Below are 24,472 nucleotides of genomic sequence, written 5' to 3'. Positions count from 1 at the left end.
AGTCTAGATTGTCAACTTGACGGAAAGATCGCACCGAAAGCGCTGCAACGTTTCACAGACACACTTTACCACGAGAGAGCGATACACACAGCATTATTAATGAAAACAAGGTGAAATGTAGCTAAGGTTTGCAACGCGAAGCATCCACCAGTCTATATTTTATATAAAAACCGGGAAAGCATCAGTGTTATTTTAGATTTTTGCGTTGGCTATTCAAAAATAGCAGATATACACGCTCACAGCGCATCACTTCATGCCGCGCTGCGAGCTTATTTTTGAACATTTTTGAAAAATCTTGGAAAAGACAGGCATTTGTAGAATTGGCCTCAGGTCTTTATGGGATAGTGAACTGCGAAGAAGACAGGCTGGCCACGTTCTGTGCCACTTGTTGCCAATGTGTGTCTTATGACAACAATCCATGTTACCCATGAGTAATCACTGTAGCACAAATAATGCATGGCTAAACATACTGTAAATAGGGTCTCATCACGGTACTATAGTATATGGTAGGCTTAGTAAAACAAAAAGAAAAAATGTAATAATAAAATGTTTCTACTCTGAAATAAATAATACTGTGTAAAGGATTGGAAATGCCAAGCAGTAACTGTTACCATTCTTTATTTCAATCAGATATTTTTTGACAGTGTAACTGTTTTACAAACGTTTCAGAAGAGGAGGGTAGCTGAACAATAGCTTCCCATTACATTACAGCTTTAAGTTCCCACGGCATATCAGGTTCACATTTCAAAGTAAGTTCTAGTCCCATTCAGGGAACTAAAAACATTAAGGTGTTTTTGAAAGTTATGGCAGAAAACGTAACGCACTAATAATATGCTTTGTAACAAAACAACAAAATTCTCCTTTCCAGCATGCAGGCAATGGAAAACCTGAAATGTTACAATCCTTTGCATTAGTAAAAAGTAAACCTTATCCAGCAGCGTTTAATAAACAAAAGATTACTTGAAAACAACAGTTATGAAAAATTGTGTAGTAAGTAACCAACAAGTATTGGCAATATCAATAGTTCCTAACTCATGCTACTTGAGTTAAAAGGACAATTTGCCTAAAAAGTAAGATTTCCCTTTAGACCTGCTTTTACAGTATGTGAACACATTGGTGGATCCCTTTAATTTGCAGGTCTGGCTTGTGTAAAATATGACTCGTCTCCTTTGCATAGTGCAGTAAAACATATACAGTATAATGTACAGTACTTAATGCTCCAATTATAGCCTCATCAAGAACAGTCAAATATCATTCAAAGATTCTCTGCACAGGCAATATTCAATGAGCTCCAAAAGTATTTGGGCAGCAGCAAGTGTTAACTGATGTGATGAGACTACTTTGGCTATTTTTGTTTTCATTTCATTGATGCCCTTTTATTTTGAAGCAAAGTGGTAAAAAGGAGATTCTCACCTTTTTGATTCTTATGTTAATCCTGCCCTACAAATATCAAGCGATACATTTTGCATTACATTACACTGTTTTGATAAATTGGAAATACAAATCTAAATAGTTTCACAGTTAGATTTAGAGATGCACTGAAATGTACAAAGAGATCTTTCAAAGATGGTCTAGTATTTGTGCCCATTAATTCTGTGGAGGTTAAGACACACATGTACCCTGAGCTGGCTTGATATGAAATCCCTTCGGTGTCTATCTTGCACTGTGCTCCTGTAAGCGTTCTAGCTAGTAGTTACTGTACCAGTCACAATAAAAATACAGTGTCAAGACTTCTTACAGAAGAAAAAGTCTGGTAATGCTAACAAACAAACTATAAGATTTCTATACGGAACAGTAGTACTTTAGCCCAGTTTCAGAAATAGACCATCTACAAGCTTGTAGATCGGCTATTTTTTTTTATTTTATTTTGGCCTATAATTACATGCCCAAATCAGTTAATTAGTCCAAACACTTGGTGATCATTGTTCAACTGAGCAAAGCATGCACAGTTGCACGCTGAAATTTAACTGTAATATTACCACATATTGTGGAGTGAAAACATCTGACACACAGAGACAATACCCAAATACTTTGGAGCTCAGTGTAAAATAATAATCAATGTTATGATAATAGTACTAATGTAACATTCACTTTCAACATTAAACTATTGTTCACCTTACTGTACAATATTAGTAATTAAGTGCCATGCAATAATGCAGACCTCAATCAAAAAAGGTTGCAAAGTTTCGGGAATATTCAATGCGAAAACTTTCCATGGGAATTATCGGGAATTAACAGGAAATAATGGGAATAAAATGGAAATATAGGGCTTTGTTGAGGTTGTATTTAACATGTCATCTGCAGTCCATTCATTAATTGAACCATTTGTCAAACACATACAATGTGAAATGTGGCGAGTTATCGAGCCAGCAATTGAACTAATGTTGATTGAACTAAAATAAGAAATGTTCTATAATAAAGAATGGATGAAAACGGATGAATTAAAACTCCTCAATTAGCATGCTCAATCAAGCTGCATCCCACATGGTACCAGCTAGCTAGCAAAAACTAGCAGGTGTCAACAAGTTATAAACTGCGTACTTCGCTTTTGGCTACTATCTGCTGGTTAACTATCATAATAACTATAAAATATATATACTCTAGTAATATAAATAAAACGTTCCTAAAAGAATGTAGTCCTTTGGCTCAGACAATGCTGGCTCAGACAGTGACCTATTGTTGGCAGTAGTGTGGGCTGCACACGTGATAGCAGAATGCACTGGGATGCAGAGGGATGTAATTTTACTGAATTCCTATTTAATGCGAATGCTGGCAAATTATCAGTACATGTGATGGTAGAGTGAGCTGCTGAATGCTGTGCATCGTTATAATTCAAATAAATAGGCATACTTTCAACCAAAACAAATACCATAAGACCTAGTACTGCTGATGTCCCGACACACACACACACACACACACACACACACACACACACAGACACACACACACAGTATGCTCATTAATAAAAGGTACGATTCTTATGAAATTGTGTACATTTCCCAAATACCCGAGCTTAACTTCCCTTAGAAATTTGCTGGAAATTGACTGAACATTTTCCAACCCCACAACACCAACAAAAACCTAGAACAAAACAATGCAAAAGTGTATCAGAGGATCCTCTTAAATCCTCTGGTCCAAAAGTGACACATTATTTGGAGGCAGAAATGAAACAACAATATGAACGAGGTAAAAAATAGAAATGAAACAACAATATGAACCAGGTAAAAAATAAAGTAGGTTGGATTGAGTGTATGCTCAACTTTAACTTATCATTACAGCACCCCAGTATATTGCTCAACTTTAACCTATCATTACAGCACCTCAGTATATTGCCAAGGAACACAGCAAGTGTGAGTTGCACTGAATCTGTCTGGTGGAGGTATGCGCATAAAGCCTGATTTATACTTGTTGTGCGCCAAAAATAGCTGATCTACAAGCTTGTAGAACTGCTACTTGAGTCAGGCTCAAGGTGAGGCTCTACAGGTCAGCAAACTGGTTGACATGCCAATGAGAGCAACCATTGAAGGCATGTTCCTTACAGAATATGCATATCATAATGTGTTAGATATCGTCGCTGTCGGGCAGAAACCTTGTATGTTTGAAGCTTACTTACCGGTAATTCCCAGGAAATTGAAAAAATATAATCTGTGTCCCATTGAATTCAATGTAGTTCCTACTTAGTCACAAGGTCTTGTAAATACTTTTCATTGGTTAAGTATTTCTAAAACCCACAGATACAATTAACCACTTTCACATTGTGTGCTTGTAGATCGGCTATTTTTGCTATTTTTGGGTGACACTGACTGTAGTATTACGAAGTACAGCATTCATTTATGAAAAAACTAAAGTTGAAATATTGAGATGCGAGGTTCCTGCCCAACAGCGACGATGAGTGACAATAAAATCTCTTGAATCTCCATCATCTCAAAGAAAATACGTGTATTTAAAGCGTTCAATGCCCGACAATGTCATTTACTGTAGTTGAAATTGTTTGGCCATTTCCACCAGTTGTAGTGGAATATTCTATGTTCTATACTTCTACATTTTAAATATATTTACCTTCTATATAAATTATTTTCTTAAAGCAAACCCAGGTTGCCCTGACCAGAGGTTCTGTTCCCCTGAGATTATTTCAAGAAGCAGAATTTCACACTTAACTTTTGAAATATTGTCATAGCAAAACTATGAGTCTTTGTTCTTACAAAATAAAACTCCATGACTGCAAGATGTTCCTTGGAGACAGTATTGGAGTACATTTCTTAGCAGTTAATTAAGAACAACCCTGCTTAGTGAAATACACCTCTGCTATATATCATTGTGCTTCACGGTGGTGATTAATAAGCTCAGTTCCAGGGGAACTGGGATGGGATCCCTTCCTGGGAACAACAGACCTCTAATGGATGGTCCCTTCTTAATCGTTCTTCTCTTCCCCACCATAGACTTTCCTAAGGCTTGAGTCCAGCAGGTAATCCACTGACCTATAGAAAACAGAGAGGGAAAAAAATGTTTTCCTTATTTCCTTGTTTCAAAGCTAAAAACAGAGTCTCAGAAACAACAATGGATCATTGAAATAATTGTGCAAATACAATAACAACAATCCATTTGGGTAATTTTACGGAAAGACAGGAATGTGAAAAGGCTTTGTTATTGGGTTGTGTCATCAATTGAAAGTCTCCTCCAATAACAGGTTCCACTGTGAATTCTGATGATCCAAAAACACAATCTTCCAACACATTGTTACAACCCTGCAGGTGTCTAGTAATAAGGGAAGCAACCAGCTGTCGATGGATTCAGGCAATCACTGCCGTTCATTGCTTAGCAGCCGATTTAACAGAAATTACAAGCTGTCAGCTCAACAGTTAAACACAAAACGACTGAAAACAACTGAAATGGCTTTCTGCTCAACGACAAATATCTCTGATCAATAAGTACAAATATAACCAAACAGAAAAGTGAGGCACTCTCTGGTCAATAATTAAATATGAAAGTAGCCAACATAAAATGAGAATGGAGGTAAACCACTGAGATAAAAAAATAAGAATGAAGGAAAAGGTCTGCGTGGGTGGCGCTAAATCAACAAACAAAACAAAACTCGCTACCTAAACCAGCAGCTCCCCACTAACTCACTACAGCTGCCATCAGCTGAAAGGAACAAAATAAAACCCAAGCTGTCTGCACTACCTCCCGTGTATGCTAAGATAAAGGACACATGAAAGGAGTGGAACAAAGCTGTACAAGTCCTCAAACTGCTATAAACAAGCACCTCAAACAAGTTAACATTGTTTTACAACATAAAACGCCCTGAGTTAACATCAGAGCTAACTATCACACTATGTAGTACAGGGAGGAAGCGAGGGAAGATTGGAGCAATACTGTTGGTTCAGGTGGGAAGTCTGGAGGCGTGATGCAAGTGCATTCCCTCCTATGTTCTGATCGTTCTGAAAATTCTACTTAAATGATTTTAGTAACAGTATATTGTACAGTCGTGTTTCCTTCTCCACTGAACCATTTATCATAACACTCCGCCCATGTTCACGTTTGGTTTTAGAGGTTATGGTTAGGAAATCTGTTCTAGGAGAGCATTGCATACAGTACAATGCCAAACATAAATGCACAAATGAAAATAAAGCTCTCCAAAGATCTTTTATAATTTCCATAAAAGTCAGCTTCCTCCTTTCTAGCCAGCTCCACATTATGTGCATATTTTTATGAGCGCATCTGGAAGATTCCAAAGTGGTTTTGGCGATTGCAAAGTTGTGAATTGCAACATTGTTTTTGGACTGAAACGTAGGCATGGTATTGTGGAACTGTGAATCATTGTGCAATTGAAATGGCAGGAGGAATAGAAAAAACACATCTGAACCGCATGGGCCACTTCCACGTTAGCAGTTAGTTTAGCTCTCCTCGTCCATGTTTTAATCATAATCACTGTATTCCAGGAATGGGTGCAGATCTCAACCAATAAAAGTGTTGGGGGTTGGGACACTTTTGTGAAAACATGCTCAACTAGAGACACAGCTAATTCAAATGTATGGGGTGAATGACCACTGAATGCCCCACACTCACACAACCACACACAAACTCCTCGGATCTAGATGATTAACACAAGTCAACCAAGTTTACATTAAAAAAAACGACGTTCGGCAGACACGTAAAGACCACCTGTCCCCTGTATAGACCACCATCGGAGGCCGGCCTCCTTTGATGTGGACCTGAGACGAGGGCATGGCTACACGACACTAAGCTGGACATCTGATGATGATACACGAAAGAAGAAGATATGAGAACATACAGAGCCGTTATCCAAAATCTGTAACACCACCGCAGCCACCCACAGCAAAACTAGGAGGGGGCCTTGTATAGAGCCCTGGGGGACTACGGTCAACTAAGTATATAGGGTTTAAGTGGTTAAACCACCAGAGACTTTAAACCTTGATTGAACCTACGGTATGCTCAACTATAGCGATATCACCCTGACAGTACTGTAAGTCTCCATTTAAGCTTACATACACGTCACAGATTGTTCTTACTTACTGTTGATCTCAGCAACAGACTAATAGGATGGCTGACTGCTTCACTTGAAACAGTCAACTCAGCAATTCAAACAGAACTGTATATCAGCAAATAAGAGACTTGAACGTCTAAAACAATATCAAGAACTACAGGTGACAAATGGCTACCAGTACCTATTTCTGCTGCCCAAGCTATGCCATCATATGAACGTATCTTTGTCACAGGGTACGTAACCACATTAACGCTGAAATCCAAAATATTTTACCCTATTTCCAGGCCTATAGCAATAATATCGTGCAATAATGAGTCTCTTACTACAGTCAGTGTGATATCAATGCCCCAAGACAGACTCGAGCGAAGGTGTCACGTGACAATAAAGAACAGATCTACAAGCTACCAAAATATCACAGTGCAACATGTTGTTAACTTGTAGATCTATTCTTTTCGTCACGTGACGTCCTGTATACATTAGGCCACACTCACGCAACTCATGCAGCGCAGCACTACATTTTACCATGTTACATATTTCACGTAATGTTAGACAAAAACAATGTACTGTATATCCAAACATTTTCCAAAACAATGTATTAATTCCAAACCTTTTCCAGGCCTGGAAAACTGTTTTTCTAATTTCCAAATATTTCCAGGAATTTCATGACTGTGGGAATCCTGAGTTTAAAATGTTTCTTCTTTGCAGCAGAGTGGCAAAGAGCTGTACAAAGGCTTTAGTTTTAACTGGATAAATAAAACACAATAACGTCCAGGACTTATTGTCTCCGCCAGGCCGAAAGGCATGGCGAGAGAGTATGTTTTACCCCCTGTCCGTCCGTCCGTCCGTGTGTCCGTCCGTCCTGTCTGTGTGTTAGCAGCTAATCTCCGGCACCGTTGGCCCGGTCGCTCCGAAACTGTGCACACACACTCCCTGGATGCCAATTCAGAACCTCTGCCCCAGTTTTTTCACATAGGCCTGTTATAGCGCCACCAGGAGGCCGATTTGTGCAAAACCCATTTTTTTACATTACTCCTACAGATTTTATCCAAACGTCATGCAAATCGGTACACAGTATCTCTATAGTCATGTGATCAACACGAATCTGTCCGATTTCCCATATTCCATCCTCATTGCCTATGGTTGGCTTCCAAAGTTTGCAGGATTGGTCCGTTTTGAACAAAAAGCCTCAAACTATGCACGCAGCTTGCGATTTCCGTGAATTTTCACACGCACATTCCCACTAGGCAGAGGAAGAAATGCCACATTGGCCTGTTATAGCGCCACCAGCAGGTCTAATTTAGCAAAACACATTTTTGGAACAAAATGCCTCAAATCATGAATGCAGTGTCCGATTGCCGTGAAAGACCTAAGAACAAATGGCACCCTTTTCACATTGGCCTATTATAGCGCCACCAGGAGGCCAGAATAACGTACCTGACCTGGCGGAGACCTGTGCTCCGAGGAGCACATTTTCTAGTTTCTATTATTTTCCTCTCACAACCCACGTGTGTGGCAGACTGGCAGTCATAGCTATAATAAATAAAACCGATTTAAATAACAAAACATTACACAATGACATTGTATAACATAAAATTTAAAAATGTATGTAATAAAAACAGCTTATCTCACAGAGGCATTCGTCGAATCATAGCAGTGGTTTATGGTTATTATACAGTACCACAGCAATCAGATGATTGATTGATGATTTGAGCTACCTATTTTATAATACACAATAAACCCTGGCTGGTTGTTCAAAAGATTCAGAAGTTGCTTTTGAGGTCTGAGGTGGATTTCTAACCACATTAACCCGTGTGTCCTTATTTTGGACAAATAAAAACATAAATAATAATAATATTCAAAGATTTTCAAAAGAAAGGATTAGTGTGATTATGGTAGTAAGCTCACATTTGATATCACAGACACCATACCTATAACTTTCACTAGCCCAAGAAAAGAAAAGGGCAAAAGAAAAGGTATTTCTTTCAATTCTTTCAATATCACTGCACGTAATCCTACGGGCTGGGGCGGCACCTGTCTGCAGGGAGTGTTGGGTGGGAGGAGTAGCACTGGCAGGTGAGTCAGTAGACACAACAGCAGTGACAACACACAAATGTGTGTGGGGAGGAATGAATTGGCATAACGACTAAATTGGGATAAAGGCGTAAAACGCACACACAAGGTTTATACAGCATACGGTAATTTTCCATGATGCATAATGAATTCATGTATACTCCATCACCCTCAATTCCTTCATCCTACCAAGGACTTTAGCTCTTATGCCACCAAAAGTTGAGTTTGCATTCAGTCAGGATATGTCTAAGTATTGCTGTTTGTCTAACTGTGTTCAAGACAGCCTACATAATGTGACACTATTCGCCGCTATTATTTACTTTCTTTCAATCAATTATTCATTCATTCATTGTGATGAATGAGATGCCAATTACTACAATCTCAAACACCCATCACTACCAAATACTGTATGTTAGAACAGACATCAACATCAATCTTAAAAAGAAAAGAAAATAATACTTGGCAGTGTCTGAGCAGTGAGCATTAAAAATGTTGATCACTAAATGTGCCAAAATAAATACTAGTCTCTAGTCTACTTGATCCCATTACATTACTTCACCGATTTGTTATTTCACTACTTTATTATACTGCTTCAGGCATATATAAGAGAAGCTCAGCCTGCTGCCAAACTACTGTCAGCCTCACATCCAGCGCATCTGCACCTAGACCTATGTTTCTGCTTAAGTTGGCTGGTATTTACTGACCATTGGCCGACTAGAATTTCAGATGGCTGTTAAATATAAATATTGATGGCATCTAGGCAGATAACCAAAACATTTGTTTGTTTTTTTATTATTCTTATTAGTCTATTAAATAAACAAAGATAATACAATATACAATATGATAGTGTGTATAACAATTAAAATGTCAGTGAATATGCCTTTAAAGTGCGGGGTTTCCTGAATACATAGACTACTAAAACCCTCCTGCAATACACAACTGCAACAATCTCACAACGGCCTTTGTCACGCAAGATCAATAGGATTATCAAGGACACGACCAACATGAAACGGGGAGCCATAAATGATCCCATCACATCAGTTAATTTAATTTAACAGCAAACAACAATTAAGGAGCACTGCGATAAAGCCAAGGGGTTATCTTCAGGTGCACTCATATCGCAGCTCAAAGTTGTATACATTGTTGATTGAAAACCAAATTATTCCAGCCACACTGATAGAAGTTTTGAAGAACAGTGTATTTGTGCGTTTAAGCAATTCATTAGGGTCCCGTTTGACAAATGTTCATTGAACATACTCTAACCTTACACTTTTGAAAGTCACTAAATAATTGTAATACAGTTGTAATACAATATCTTCTAATACAATTGTAAACCGTAATTGCGAACGCGGGAGGAGGCGCGGCGAAGCCGCGCCTCCGACCAAGTGGAGCTTACTATGTAACCCTGCTTGGGTTGTGTCTCTGTCTCTCTGTGTCTCTGTGTCTCTGTGTGCACTGTGTCTCTGTCTGTGTCTCTGTGTGCACTGCCTTTGTGCAGCTCCTCTGAGATAAGTTAATGTCCAATATAGACGTACCATACATCAAATGAAAGGTCTTTGAAAACTGAACACACCTGTCAAGGTTGCGTTTAAGCCCGCCCCTTCCCCCGGAAGCCACGCCCCGGAGAAGGCTCCTAAAAACTCCCCATTGAAACCCCATGTTAAATGAAAAGTGCCCGAATCGCTCCGAAACTTTTTCTACCCCCCCTAAGTGGGGGTCTACGAACAAATACTTCGGGCTCGGATTTTGGCTCCGCCCCCCGGAAGTGGGTGAAACAGGCACTTCAAACACTTTGTTGAATTGTTCAAAAACATTCCAAGTTTTTTTTTTGTGAATTTGTATTTTTCTAAGATGCTCCTTTTAACGCAGATTTAAAAAAAAAATGATATATATGTTTTTTCATTCTTTTTTTTCTTTTTTTTGCGTTCGCTTCCCGCGTTCGCGCGTCTTACTTGTTAAAATAGGTTAGTTACAGCACAGCAGGTGTATGTCTATTGATGGTTTGAGACATGTATTACTGTGTGTAATCTGTGTATGCACAGAGCTGCTGTTCTGAGCACAAATTTGATCCAAACACACTAACACAGCACCCCAAAATGTAGTTGTTTGCAAGACGAGCACCATCCAGCAGGTAGAAATCCACATAATCACTCATTCATACCTGTCTATGGGAGAGATGATGAAGGGGATAGTGCTGAGGCCTATAGCCGTCGTCGTCCACTTGCGAACAGGCAGTGGCCACCGGGTAGTTCTGCCCAGGAGGTACAGCGAGGCAGCACACACACGGTTGATTGTGAAGCCAGGAATGGCTACAGAGGCCAGAGCCTGCCACACAAATGTGTCCACCACTGCTGCTGCTACCCGTGTTGTCTTCCCTGGGTTATCACCATGAGCCTGGGGGCAGAGGGGTCGTCAGAGTCAAGTGTCCAAATATAGAAGCTTCTCTTTCAACAAACAAAATAATATTTTCTTTCTTGTTGGTGCAACAGCAATATCATACAGACAGACATACCACAAGACTTACAGCACTTATGTTATACAAACTTTAACTTTTGATCTACTTACTGACTTTTGAGCATAGTAGTAGTAGTATTATTGCTCATTTATTTTTGTCTTTATTGCCGACTGTATAACACGCTGAAGAAACTCTTCAGATGCATCATGACACATCAGTGAATTAACCTGGGCTGACTAGTCATTCAAGGTCTTTCAGACTGCGACATTCTTCCCTTCTCTGCACCACCTAGAATGGTTTTGTTGGTTCCTTTACCTACATCACCCATGAGTGTGAAGAGTGAACAGCTCAAAGACGACAACCTACAAGGCCCCTGCACACTGCATCACCACCAGCATCCTCATTGCCCTTCTCCCTCCGTCCCAGCTGAAGCCTGACCCCATGTCTTGATGTAGCATCATCGCAATGTCTGACATATACAGCAATATTTGTTGGTGGAAATCTAAGCTGCCTCAAACTTCAGCTGCTAGTCCTGGGCTTCTCCCCAGGTTTTAGGAAACCAGTGACGTGCCTGCAATGTTGCATCAGCTGAGGATGTGCACGCGTTTAACATGCTTAAGCCTAATTTAGACTTAGTCGTATGACTGTGTCACTCTATGGAAATAACTGATTTTCAGCACACAAAAAACTTGAGTTATATTGGGCTTTAGGCTGTGCCTGCCAGAGCTCAGGCAGGCAGATAAATCTTACTGTTCGTCTTGTCTGTGCCTTGTTGCCATATTGTAACTCAACTATTGCTTTGTTCTGTTTCCAGCCTCCAACCATCCTATTCAGAGCCTCTACTATTCTAACAAGTTCAGTTCCACTTTGTCGTTTGTTGCCTTAAGTCTAGCTTTGTCTAACACAATTCCTCAATCTATGCCTCATGTTCAGTACAATTGTTTTGGCAATTTCATTCTAAAGATTAACATGTTAGTCACACTTTACTTTACAGATCTATGTAAATAAAAATGTCTAATGTCTTACCACAGCGGCTTTCTTCCCTTTGTCCACAGCATCAGCTGTAACATAGACAGTGGCCACAGCATAGCTGGCCCATACCATGCTAGGTGGTACCAGGGCACGGAACGCCTCCCCCACCTCGTTGGCATATCCTGTGTGTGGGTACATGTACATCCACATACAATAGATAATTCATTCATTTTTAAGACACACCTGCATATATATCCAGCCTACGTTCTTGAGTGTAACTACTACTATTGATTTTCTCGTTTCATTTACTTGGAGCTGCAATTCTAGTTCAGAACTTTTTCTAGTGAATAAAGTGTTATTTTGATCAATATGTATGGTAGATTACGTTTATACAATAAAACTGCAGTGGGTGGAGGTGGTCTCCCTGCTCTACATTGAAATATTTAGACCCTGTGTTAGGAACACCACTGGTTGACAAGTGGAATTGCCTGAAGATCAAAGCGCAATATCTCCCCTGGCCAAGGAGCGTTCCGTCTTAGCTCGGCAGTAGAAATTTCAGTCCTCATACGGGAGATCCACCCAAGTACGAATCCAGGGTAGGACATAAATCTTACAGAATGTATCTTTAAATTAAAGCACAGTACAAGAATGAAGCGACACACCTCCAGCTCAACAGCAAATATCTGACAGAAATCGCCTTCGGTTACCCTAAGGATCACATGATGTGACCCTGACAAAATATTGTATTTGTCAAATTTGTTTTGGTTTTAATTATTTCAGAACAGAAAATGTGAATTTCATACAGTGCGAGATTGGAAGATGCAACCTGTGTTCTACAATCTACAGATCAAAAAATATATTGAAACTGATATTTAGGTCTGCATACATGGGCTGCAGTGGCTCTAGAGGTGCAGTGTTTGTCTGCACCGGTCAAAGTGTCCTTGAGTAAGATACTGATGGTAACGTCATGCCTTGAATGGCTGCCTCTGCCATCAGAGTGAATGTATGAATGCAATGCAGATCTTGTAAAATGCTTGAAAGGTGCTATTATAAATGCAGACAATTAACTAAATTAGTTGCAAGTATTTAAAAGAAGCTTTTGAATTATTCATAATTAAGAAGCATGTCTTGTCTAACGCTCAGATTAATGACCCGGAAATTAAGAAAATGAGCTGGGATGTATTTGAAAAAAATGCTGCTTAACACAAACATCAACAATGATCTTATGAAGGCAGGACTTATTTGCACTATACAAAAAAAGAGGCCAAATCATTGCCTTTATTCTATCGAGTACTTTTATTTTTTTTAGTCTAGCACTATTTTGTATAGTGCATATATTGTCCTGACACGTGATAAAGTTGACCTCCACTTCTACTAATAAAAAAAAACTGTGGCTGGCCTGGCAGATAAATATGCACTGCCCATTCCATCAGGGTTGAATGACTAACATGCCCTTGGTCTGTCATTAAAGCATTTCAGGAGCCACTAGTCACTAGTGACTAGTGCCCCATGTGGCCACGCATCAAAGTACGTAAATAATTAATAAATCATGAATGATGGTCAAATGAACTCAGTTGTATTATTTTGGTTAGGCTAATTGAAAAATGACTGCCAAAGACCATGGGTTGTCTGTCATAAAGCCTGTACATGAATTGTTAAGCTAAGTCCTCTGGCCCAAGTTAATTGTCTCCGCCGAAGGTGGAGAATATGTTTTCGCTTTGTGTGAGCAAACATTGTTAGCCAAGCTAACATTGGGCAAGCTCCACGTGACACGTGTCAATTTGTTGACACCAATGCCTCTGATTGGCTAGAGGGACGCGTGACGAAATAAAATTCTATAAATAGGTGTGTCACTTCAAAAAGCCTCTACTTTTTGAAGTGAGGTAAAACAGGATCAATCAGACTTGATTGGAACAGTACCTTCAGTAAGTCCAAGTCACCCGTCTGTGCGTGTGTGTTTCCCTCTGAGAACACCTAACATTGGTCAAGCAAAGGCGCAGAAGGCCAAAGCTAAGAAAGCATACTCATCTACAATTGTAACGTAGAAGAGGACTAGAGTTGAAATGATCCCACAACAAAGCCGAACTCTTAATACGTGTCAATATGTTGACATCAATGTCTCTGATTGGCTAGAGGGACGCATGACGAAATACAATCCTATAATAAAAAGGTGTGTCACTTCAAAAAGACGTTTACGTTTTTGAAGCGAGGTAAGACAGGATCAATCAGTCTTGATTGGAACAGTATCTTCTAGTCCAAATCACCCGTCCGTGCGTGTGTGTGTCCCTTTGAGAACACCTGACATTGGTCAAGCAAAGGCGCAGAAGGCCAAAGCTAAGAAAGCATACTCATCTACAACAGTAACACAGAAGAGGACTAGAGTTGAATTGATCCCACAACAAGACCGAAATCTTAATACGTATTAATATGTTGACACCAATGCCTTTGATTGGCTAGAGGAATGCATGACGAAATACAATTCTATAAATAGGTGTGTCACTTCAAAAAACCGTTTACGTTTTTGAAGCGAGGTAAGACAGGATCAATCAGTCTTGATTGGAACAGTATCTTCTAGTCCAAATCACCCGTCCGTGCGTGTGTGTGTCCCTCTGAGAACACCTAACATTGGTCAAACAAAGGCGCAGAAGGCCAAAGCTGATCAAACACACCAATCAACTGCTGAAACTGTTCAAGACAATGAAGATGAAGAAGACAGACAAGTATTTGAACAAACCAGTCAATTATGACGACTCCCATATGATAGATTGCTTCAATGTAAACAGAGCATTGCGTCAATTAAACAGAGCTAAGAATCATAAAGAAAGAATGAAATTAATCAGAGACAAAAAATCGCTAAATGACAAAAGACGAAGACTAGCCATGAATGCTTACAATATGACACAGCAAAGATTGCTACAATCTCTGGAAGAAAAAGTAGAAGAGTCTGAAGAGAACATCGAAAGGAAAAAAAGGAACTGGTCAGAGTATTTAAATAATGAAAGACAACATCAACAAGCACATAACACGAGTAAGAAGAAACGATACAGATCACAAGAATTAGAAGTTAATGAAGCTGCTCTCGCATTCTTAAAGAAGATGTCCGAAAGTGGACCCAATTATGTCTGTGGTTCCTGTGAACGAATTCTCTACAGAGAATCAGTGGCAGAGTTTAAACCTGGAAATTATACAGGAACGATAGATATTGTAAGTCTCCTAGGCAAAAACCCAACTGCAATCAAGCAAAACAACACTTGGATGTGCCACACGTGTCATCGGGCCATTAAACTTGGGAAACTCCCTACACAGGCTTGGGCTAACAACTTATTACTCGACCCAATACCCCGAGAACTGCAGGACTTGCACCCGTTAGAAGAAAGGTTGATAAGTCAACGTATTGCCTTCATGAAACTTGTTGGCTTGCCAAGAGGCAGACAAAAGGCAATCCATGGTAATGCATTCAATGTGCCATCTAACCTAGACACTATTATCAAATTATTGCCAAGACTTCCTGAAACTGCGGAGGTTGTTCCCTTAAATCTTTTTTTAAACATTTAAAAAAAAAAAAATTTAAACATATTTTTAAACATTAGAAGACAAAATATGATTTTTAAATCATTTTTTTTAAAATAAATATTTCTTTAACATACACCTTTTTATTTAACTACAGTATATATCTTTTACTCTACTGTATCTCATTAGTTATTGCTATGATAATATAATTGCTATAGTCTGCTGGCGGAGACTTGTGCTCCGAGGAGCACATTTTCTAGTTAATGCTGTATTCACATGATCCTAATCAACAGTTCAGGTGCATGTTAAACTGCATGACTGATACTGGTATGATATCCTATAATGTGGCTAAAATAATAAATACAAGATTATCCTCCAGTGAGGCAAATTCATGCAATACATTATTACGTATCTGTATTCAAATCCTGCTCTGTGCCCTGCTCTCAGTGAGGTGTGGACCCTCAGGTCTCAGGATGAAGGCCAGACAGCAGGTGGAGGGTTATGGGGCAAACATTGACAGCTCTGTCATCTATTTTTACAGTAGACCAGCTCTATATTTAGGCACAACAACTGCAGTTTGTGAAAATGACCCTGGACCTAATAGACCACGGTACTTTTCCAGTGGACCATCACATCTCTTTATAGAAAATCTCAACGCACTTTAAACAAGCAAGCATAGCCTACAACAATATCATGCAATTTTATCTCCCCACCCCAAAACTCCAATACACTTACTCACTGTACCTAACAACATCATCCACTAATGTAATCAAAACAGTCTGAGAGTTTTTCTGGTGCAACACAAGGCTACATTGACCTAAACTTGTGAGAACATCCAGAACAAATGGCTTGTCACATCAAAAGTTCACAGGTGTAAATAAGTGTGTGAAATTATTTTCAATCTGATCATTACTGCAGTCAGTCAGCATGTCACCTATCGATTGTGTGTAAATGGTACTCAGTCAGCAGTCTCAGCACAATCCAAGTGAATATACTTAAAACAAGCCTATCAATTGGTTTGACTGAAGTCCTCTAACATTAGCTCAAGAGTACAGTACAGACGTTGGCAGACCAAAGTGCACATTACCAATCACGCAATCAGTAAGATTGGTATGCATATGAACACGGGTATGTGTATATTATAAATGCAGACACTTATGGGTATGTGTATGAACACGGGCGTTTCTTTGCGATTGAATGACTCACGCTAAATAAATCATCATAACCCTAACCCCGGAACAAACACGCTCTTACTGAACTTCCTTGCCTTATTTAACCCCATAGCTAGCTTACTGTCAACCGATACAGAGCACGATTGACGATGTTATCGTTCCTGAGTCCTGCTGCAACTTGTCATATTGTGCGTGATATTCTAAAAGAGATCAAAAGGTGTCCTTGAACAACAGCCCAGCAGCTGTCTTGTCTTTGTATAATGGTGTTTTGGACTGGGTTTCCAAACTATGCTAACTGGCTAGCAAGCACCTGAGCTCTGGTATGTAAACCTGGGAGGCACATTATGTTAAAATAACCTCAGTAACGTACCTAAATAGCGAACCCATGTGTCGCGATAAAAGTCCACAGCTTGGCTCGGTTTCTCTTCAGTGGGATCCATGCTTGTCGTCAGTCAGTCAGTCAGTCAGTCACCACATCTCAGCTGCTGCTGCTGCTGCTTGCTTCTGTGCCGAGTTTCAGCAGGGGGCGGAGTCTGTCAGGGTGACTGTAACCAGAAAACTCGCCCCAAAACACAGTCGCCCCCATGTTGTTCCCCCAGTGGTTTCTTGTGTTCTTTTATTTGTTATAGGGGCTCCATAACAACAGCTCGTATCAACAACATTGACAGTTACCCACGAGTCACGACGTGTCCTGAACTACAGCGAATTTATTGGTAAAGGACAGAAGATGGACCGGGCAATGCGTGACAGAGAGATACCATACAGAGAGAAGATGAACGCAGGCATGCTACCTGGAAAAAAGTCATTACATCTGTGCCCTAGACCAGATGTAATGACAGTGCCCAGTCAGTCACAATCATTCATTTTACCTGAAAAGAACAACGTTTTGTTGCTTAGTTGTGTGACCGAAATAAAATATAGTCATCTTGAGTACTGATTATTTATATATATATTTATAATGTTATTATAGCGAAGTATTATTATTAATTTTATGTTGTTCATTAGGGGCGGCCATAGCTGAGTGGTTAGTGAGCCCGCCTAGAGAGCCGGAGGCCATGGTTGCCCCAGGCACGATTCCAGGCCGCGCCAGCATATGTGTCGATGAAATGAGATTTGTCCCTGAGCAAGACTCTTAACCCCTAATTGCTCACAGGCCCTCATTGGAAACAAGCCCGCAAGGTCCTGTTAAAATGAATTATCCTTTATTGATCATTGAGAAAGTGCACAACGGACCTGTTGCAATCAGTGTTGCCATATTTTGCGAGAGAAATAAGCACAGGTCTATGAAAACAAACCCAAAAGAAGTGGCTTAGACTGATGTAACGTTTGGGAATAAGGTTAGGTTTAGGCAGAGTTTTGCTGAGGTTACGTTTAGGAATAAGGTTAGGTTGTTTAGGCAGAATATTAGGTTACGTTTGTTACGTTTGTTTAGGAATACCTGGTGGTGACCGTTCCGAGATTGCCAAATTTGACCCGTGAGCGTGTTTTGGGGCGAGTGTTCTTATTCAGGGTGAAGTGCAGCCGGTTTCCATTCTGTTTTAATCAGTGCCATCCGGTCTAGAGCCCACCTACTCCCGTTTCTGTATCCGCTGTTTCTCTCTAGACCGGATATTGTAAACTGGCAAAGTAAATTGGTTGATTGATTGATTGATTGAATACATTATTTAGAAGTTTGCAGTTTAAATACAAGGTCAAACTAAATAGGATTAAAAATCCCATGAAAGCCGTTTCATCCATTTGAAACGGCTCGTTTCAAATGGGGTCCTTTTGTACTCAATTCATAGTGACATTAAATTACAGACAGATATACACTACTATGCAGAACATCATATAAACAGCTTAGAATTGGAAAAAAAACGTTTTTGAAGTACTTTGACAGGTACATGGGGATCTACCTTGAGCCATCCGACCCTTGCAAAGTGAGCAGGGGTTAGATGAGTTGTAGGTGAAAGGCCAAGGAGTAGCCTTACCAGTTTGTTTTGGGATGTCTGGAGCTTTGTTTTTAAGGCCTGAGTGGTGTTGTGGTACCATGAGGTGCATGCATAGTCGACGTGACCGATGAGGGCCCCTGTTAGAATCCTCAAGGTATTCTTACTGACTAGAGAGGAAATCCTATACAAAAAAACGTGTTCTTTGGTTGACTTTTTTTTATGCCTCTAAAATGGAACCTACTCAACCTACAGTAGGTAGGTGATTTCCTCTTTTCTTGTGATAACACACCCACTTTGATTGTGAAGAATACAGTGTACACATGACATCGATGACTTCTTTTATTTTCCTGGGCCGAGTATTTTATAAAGGTTTCAATCGTTCAGAAATAGTGTTTGTTCATAAGCTGTCCAGCCGGCTCTCATATAATAGACGCCAATGTAATTTCACTAAACTTCCGGTGTGAGTGTGCCACCCAGTGTGACAAATCTGCTGGCTGGAATTGCAGGATAGAGAAAATGACGTCGGCGTCTATTCCTTATTAAATAAATTCCTCGGTCTGAGGGCACCACAGGGAAGAGTGAATCAGCCCTCATAATAGCCTGTCAACATGACAGTGATGCCATGCACTTAATGTGAGCAGCACAAGGTTGTGAACAAAGAGATCTCTGACTCTGCAGTTTCTCCTTCGAGTCAGTGACACCTCTGCCATCAGCCTACACAATTGTGCCACCAGCATGCCCTCAAGCCAAAGGACTTCAGTGTGCCGGCTGTATAAAGTTCCATGAGACATCCAACCTCTTGTCTGCTGCAGACAGCTGTCAAGTCAAGACAGCAGTTGAAAAGTACACCAGGGATGGCAGGATATCGTGGTCTATACCTACCTCAATGACATGCACCAAGCTGTATTCCCCACTTGCAGCAATGAACGCATGCACTATTGCCTCTGTTTCTTGACAAGGCACACTCAGTGGCAATGAAATGCAACTCCATGGAGATCGTCAAGAAAGCAGTCCTGAACCCTGATCAGATGCATGTCCTTGATGATGACCAACCACTGTATGCTCTTGTTAAGAAAGTCCATTGGTTCAGCCACTCACACAGAGTGAATGGCAATTGCCAACATCAAGAGCATTTCAAGAGTATGGAGAAAGAGTGTTTGAACCATATGTCTCTGCTCAACTTGAGAAAAGCAGCCACATTGACAATGTCTGGGATGTATGCCAGCCAGCCTCAACCAGAGGGGAAAGGGTACCAGGAAAAGGGTGGCTCCTTCTACTGTGATGCCAAAGAACTAGAAGGAGGACATCCTTTGATATGATGAGAAAATCTATTTGTTTTCTTTTCTGTCAGGCAAAGCTGTTCATCTTCCTCTGGCAGAGGGAAAGGATGCAACAAGTGGGGTCCTCTGCTCGCTTGACAGTGATACGTCACTTTCATGATGACCATCATGAGGGCTGGTCCAATGTCCTTCTCAAAGTGAATGTGCCTTCAGAGTCAGAGCAGGAGTAGAAAGTAGATAGTAGATTTTTCAGGCTGGTGGTGTGAATCCTCTACAGTCAAATCAAGTTTCTCCAGTTTGACCGTATACAGTGATGTCTACACTCTAAGCGACCGTCTTGTATATTTACAGTAAGTTACTGGCAGCTCGGTGGCCAGTAAGTTGCTGTATTTCGTATTTACAATAAACGACTGTAAGTTTACAGCATATAGCACAATGCTGTATTACTACAAAACAGTATGTTACTGTATTTTTACAGCATTTTCAAATTTTGACAATATCTATTGTATATTATATTGTATTGTACTGTACACAATAAATAACTGCACATCACAAGCACATTGAGCTAATTAACTCAATTTAACACAGGGACACCACTTCCTTTGCCAATTTCAACAGATTGCTTATATCTTTCCTTGACCTTGATCTGAACACATGTTCTCAAATTCTGGTGATCTCATCAGTATCACCAAATAAATGGGCATCCCAAACTTTTTATTTAGAAATTACACCTTAAATGTTTTTAACATTATGCTTTTCTCAGAATGTGCACAATTTGCTATGGATATGAGAGCCTATCCACTTTACTAAAGAGGCCAAATACCCGAAGGGTGTTTTTTTTCCTTTTTTTAAATTCTTCCCTTGTGGTGTTGGGGTAGCCTACACAGCAGGATGTAGAGGGTCTCAGGGGGTACGTGGCGTTTAAAATCGGCGGATGGAAATCATTGCCCTATACTAACTCTCGATAAGGGATGTGACTATGGTGGTATGGTGTTGCCGGTTTAATCTATTACTATAAAGTGATATTCCCTTATATGGGGTTGTGGGCATCACATCATAATGACATTGCTCACAACCCCCTATAAGTGTGCTCACCTGCCTTCTCCTGGTAATGCAGACTTATTAACAGGTACAATGAATAGTCACTATCAGTATCGGTATAAGTCACTGAAGGAAACGGAAAATAATAACAACCCTCTACCCTCTGGTTGGGAAATAAAAATTGACCCTTGGTCAGGATGGCCGTACTTTGTAGATCATAATAATTGCACAACAACCTGGAAAGACCCAAGGCAAAACAAGTTATTCCAACACCAACAGGAACAATCATTCCATCGGCCAGGGTCCCCACTGCAACAACACTTGCAGCAGCCCCAGCAATGTGAAAAGACGCATCAACAAGAGTTCCAGCAATCACAGCAGCAGCACCAATCAGTGGATATCACGGTCCAAATGCCTCCTAAAACAGAGACCCAGGACTCAGCAACTGTTCCACCAGAGGTCCCACCTGGTACGGTCGAAGGTGAACCAGAGGCTCAGTGCCCAACTCACCCAGGCTTGGCAAAAGTGCAGGACATTTTAGAAAGTGTTGCCAAACTGGAGCAGGAGGTGAAATGTTTTGATGGGAAGAAGAATGATAAGAAATACTTAAAATTGGAGGAACTGTTAACCGAAGAGCTTTTAGTGCTGGACTCCATAGACCCAGAGGGACATGTGGATGTATATCAGGCGAGGGGTGATGGAGTCCGTCACGTGCAGACCATACTGGAGATCCTGGAGCAAATTGGATGAGCACCTGAGCCTCCCTGCAAGACTTAGTGAAGAGTGACAGCCCTACCAGAAAGGGGGTTCCCAATATGATCACCAAGGAAAATGTAGAGATGGCAAGTGAGATAATAGAAAAGAGAGGGAAAAGAAAACCTGTTGTATAGCTATTAGTGAGCAAGTCTGCAGCCATCTATCTCTCTTCCTCCTCTCTTTCTATGGCTGAACTTTCGGTTGCATTTGTTGATAAACAGTATTGGTCTTCATAATAGGACAACTGTCATGATCAAGGTGCTAACACATCTTATAAAATATGCAAATTCAACATGATGCCTTTATTGATAAATAATGTAAGAAGATAACTTTATTCATTATTTTTATGTGTAGATGCCTTGTACTTGATATGTGTGAAGCCTGCAGGCTTCACACATATCAAGTATGTTGCTATATACAATCAGAAGAACACCATTTAGTACCACAGGACATTGCTTTGTAAAGCTGCATGTTTATTAGACTTTTTGGTGCAATACTTAATTTAGCACTTAATTTGCTACCATTGCACTGCCATCATTCATGAAATGTAACTTGAATTTCATAATGGCAGTTGTTTCGGGCTGAAGCCTTGCCCAAATATATCATATACATCATAAATGACTGAAGTCACAGACTGGCCACATGAAGACAGAGATCCACATGTAGCCACGCCATTATTAGACTCCGTCCTTTTTCCAAGGTCCTTTTTTTTAACAAGAGGTTTCGGGCTGCTATACTCAGCCCTCACATCTAGAGTTCGGGCCACTTTGTGGCCCTCACACCTATGTCGTGTTGTTCTGCCGGCCAGAGTGAGTGAATACCGTGGTAATGTGAATGGGTTTAAGATCATTACTGCATTTTCACAAGCTGGCCTTGTGGGTAGAGTGTTCGCCCTGAGATTCGGAGGCCGGGGTACCAAAGACTCTAAAATGGGACCCAATGCCTCCCTGCTTGGCACTCAGCATCAAGGGTTGGATTGGGGGTAAGTCGCTGTGACATCATGTCCAGGGGTGTACTTGTACATCATGGCTGGGGGATGTACTTGTACATCAAGCCGACTCACGCTACAGAAGCAGGAGATGGGAGCCTACCCTGTGGGCCACATAGCTCGGGAACTGTTGGTTCCCAAGGCTTTCTGTGTGTGTGTGTGCGTGTGTGTGTGTGCGTGTGTGTGTGTGTGTGTGCATGTCTGTTTGTTCGTTTGTCCGGAGGCTGAGCTAATCTTGTAAACCACTGGACCGATTAATGCCAAATTTCTTGTGCACACTGCCAGTAGGCTAACTTTGTACAGTAACTACACTCAAATATGTATTTGCGTAAGTACTGTACTCCATTATAAAGCAAATATTTTACTTTATAATGGGTCTTGGATTGGGCTGAAACCATACCCAGGTTTGGAGATGACTAACGTCCATTATAGTGTCACATAATAAGTTATAACTGTTGTGTGTAAAGCATATTGTTCCATTACTGCAAGAATGAATGCGCAAGTGCATTAACTCTAACAGCACAAATGTCAGAAGTGCAGAAAAGTAGATAAAGAAACAGAACAAAAGGCTTACAAAGCAGAAGCTGCAGACCTTCAGATAATAGTCTCTCGAGACAGATTGTTGGCTCATACAATTTTCAAATGCTTCCGCCTTACAGTCTGTACATCGGAAGCACTGAAATTGGGAAGAAATTAAAGCGGGTGCCCCTCCCCCCACTTCCGTTTCTCCCTTGCAGTCATGTAAATAAGTAAATTACATTTGTCTACCTTTCTGTTGAGCAGAAAGAATATAATTTTGAAGGATATTTGAATATATTCTTGTACACGGTTGGTGAGACACAATTTTAGACTCATTTGATGATTGTGGAAGTTGTCTGGCTTGAGAGACTATTGGGCGACAGTCAGCCAGACAAACCATGGTGGAGGGAAGGGCACAAGCTGTGTTTAGAGCCTGTTTTTATTAGAGCAAAAAACAAAGGACATTTTCAAATAACAGGACAATAACATCAAATATCCATCCCCACTATGTGAGTATAGAGAGTATAAAAATATACATTTTATATACATTGTGGGTTCATAATTAATGAATAATCAAAAGTCAGTTTCAGTCAAGTTCTTCACTTATCTGCACAAGCTGTGTTTAGAGCCTGTTTGTACTAGAGCAACATTATGTAAAAAAAAACAACAACAAAGGAAAATATGCAATATACAATATAACATTTGAAATGTATAGGGTTATATGGGGCAGGGGGTTGCAATTGAGGGTAGGCTATTTGCTGATAGCATATAGCTCCCTCTTTTTCACAGCCTGCTGGTGTCAGAGTACTCACCCTCTGACAGAAGGGGCTGCCTGAATAGACAACTCAGCCTGGCGGAGATCTGCACTCAGAGGAGCGCATTTTTCCAGTTGTCACTGGGTTACCCTTTTTTGTATAAAGTATAAAGTGAAATATTTTCAATATTTGATTTTGCACTAGCCTAGTCCAAAAGCATAAAAAGTCATGTCATTTGTGTTCAGATTTCAGAATTAAACTGTTTCAAAATAACCTGACCCAACCCTGCATGCAATGCAATAGGTCTACATTAACCAATTAAATTTCAATTCAAAGAGTTTTTTTCAATTGAGTGGTTCCCAAACTTTTTAGCTCAAGACCCAAAAGACAAATTGGATGTTTGCCTAGGACCCAAACTATAGTGAAAATAGCAGATCTACAAGCTAGCAATGCATTGCTTCGCGCTGCATTAGCTTGAAAATCTGCTATTTTCACTACTTCTTAAACATTTATTTTCT

The 24,472-nt window shown here is 40.3% G+C and overlaps 1 protein-coding gene across 1 annotated transcript; it reads right to left on the bottom strand.

The window, feature by feature from the left end:
• Positions 1 to 601: 601 nt before the first annotated feature.
• On the bottom strand, positions 602 to 17,191 carry mtfp1 (mitochondrial fission process 1). Its single transcript, XM_080418762.1, has 4 exons — positions 17,055 to 17,191; positions 12,057 to 12,184; positions 10,737 to 10,969; positions 602 to 4,478 (listed from the first exon to the last, which is right to left on the bottom strand). Exons 1-4 carry the CDS (start codon positions 17,122 to 17,124, stop codon positions 4,412 to 4,414), a joined length of 498 nt encoding a protein of 165 aa, XP_080274888.1. The 5' UTR covers positions 17,125 to 17,191; the 3' UTR covers positions 602 to 4,411.
• Between the last annotated feature and the right edge of the window lie 7,281 nt (positions 17,192 to 24,472).

The sequence above is a fragment of the Gymnoscopelus braueri genome, assembly GCF_963280865.1.
Source record: "Gymnoscopelus braueri genome assembly, chromosome: 22".
In the NCBI taxonomy this organism is placed as follows: domain Eukaryota; kingdom Metazoa; phylum Chordata; class Actinopteri; order Myctophiformes; family Myctophidae; genus Gymnoscopelus; species Gymnoscopelus braueri.
This window is presented reverse-complemented; position numbering and strand designations above follow the sequence as displayed.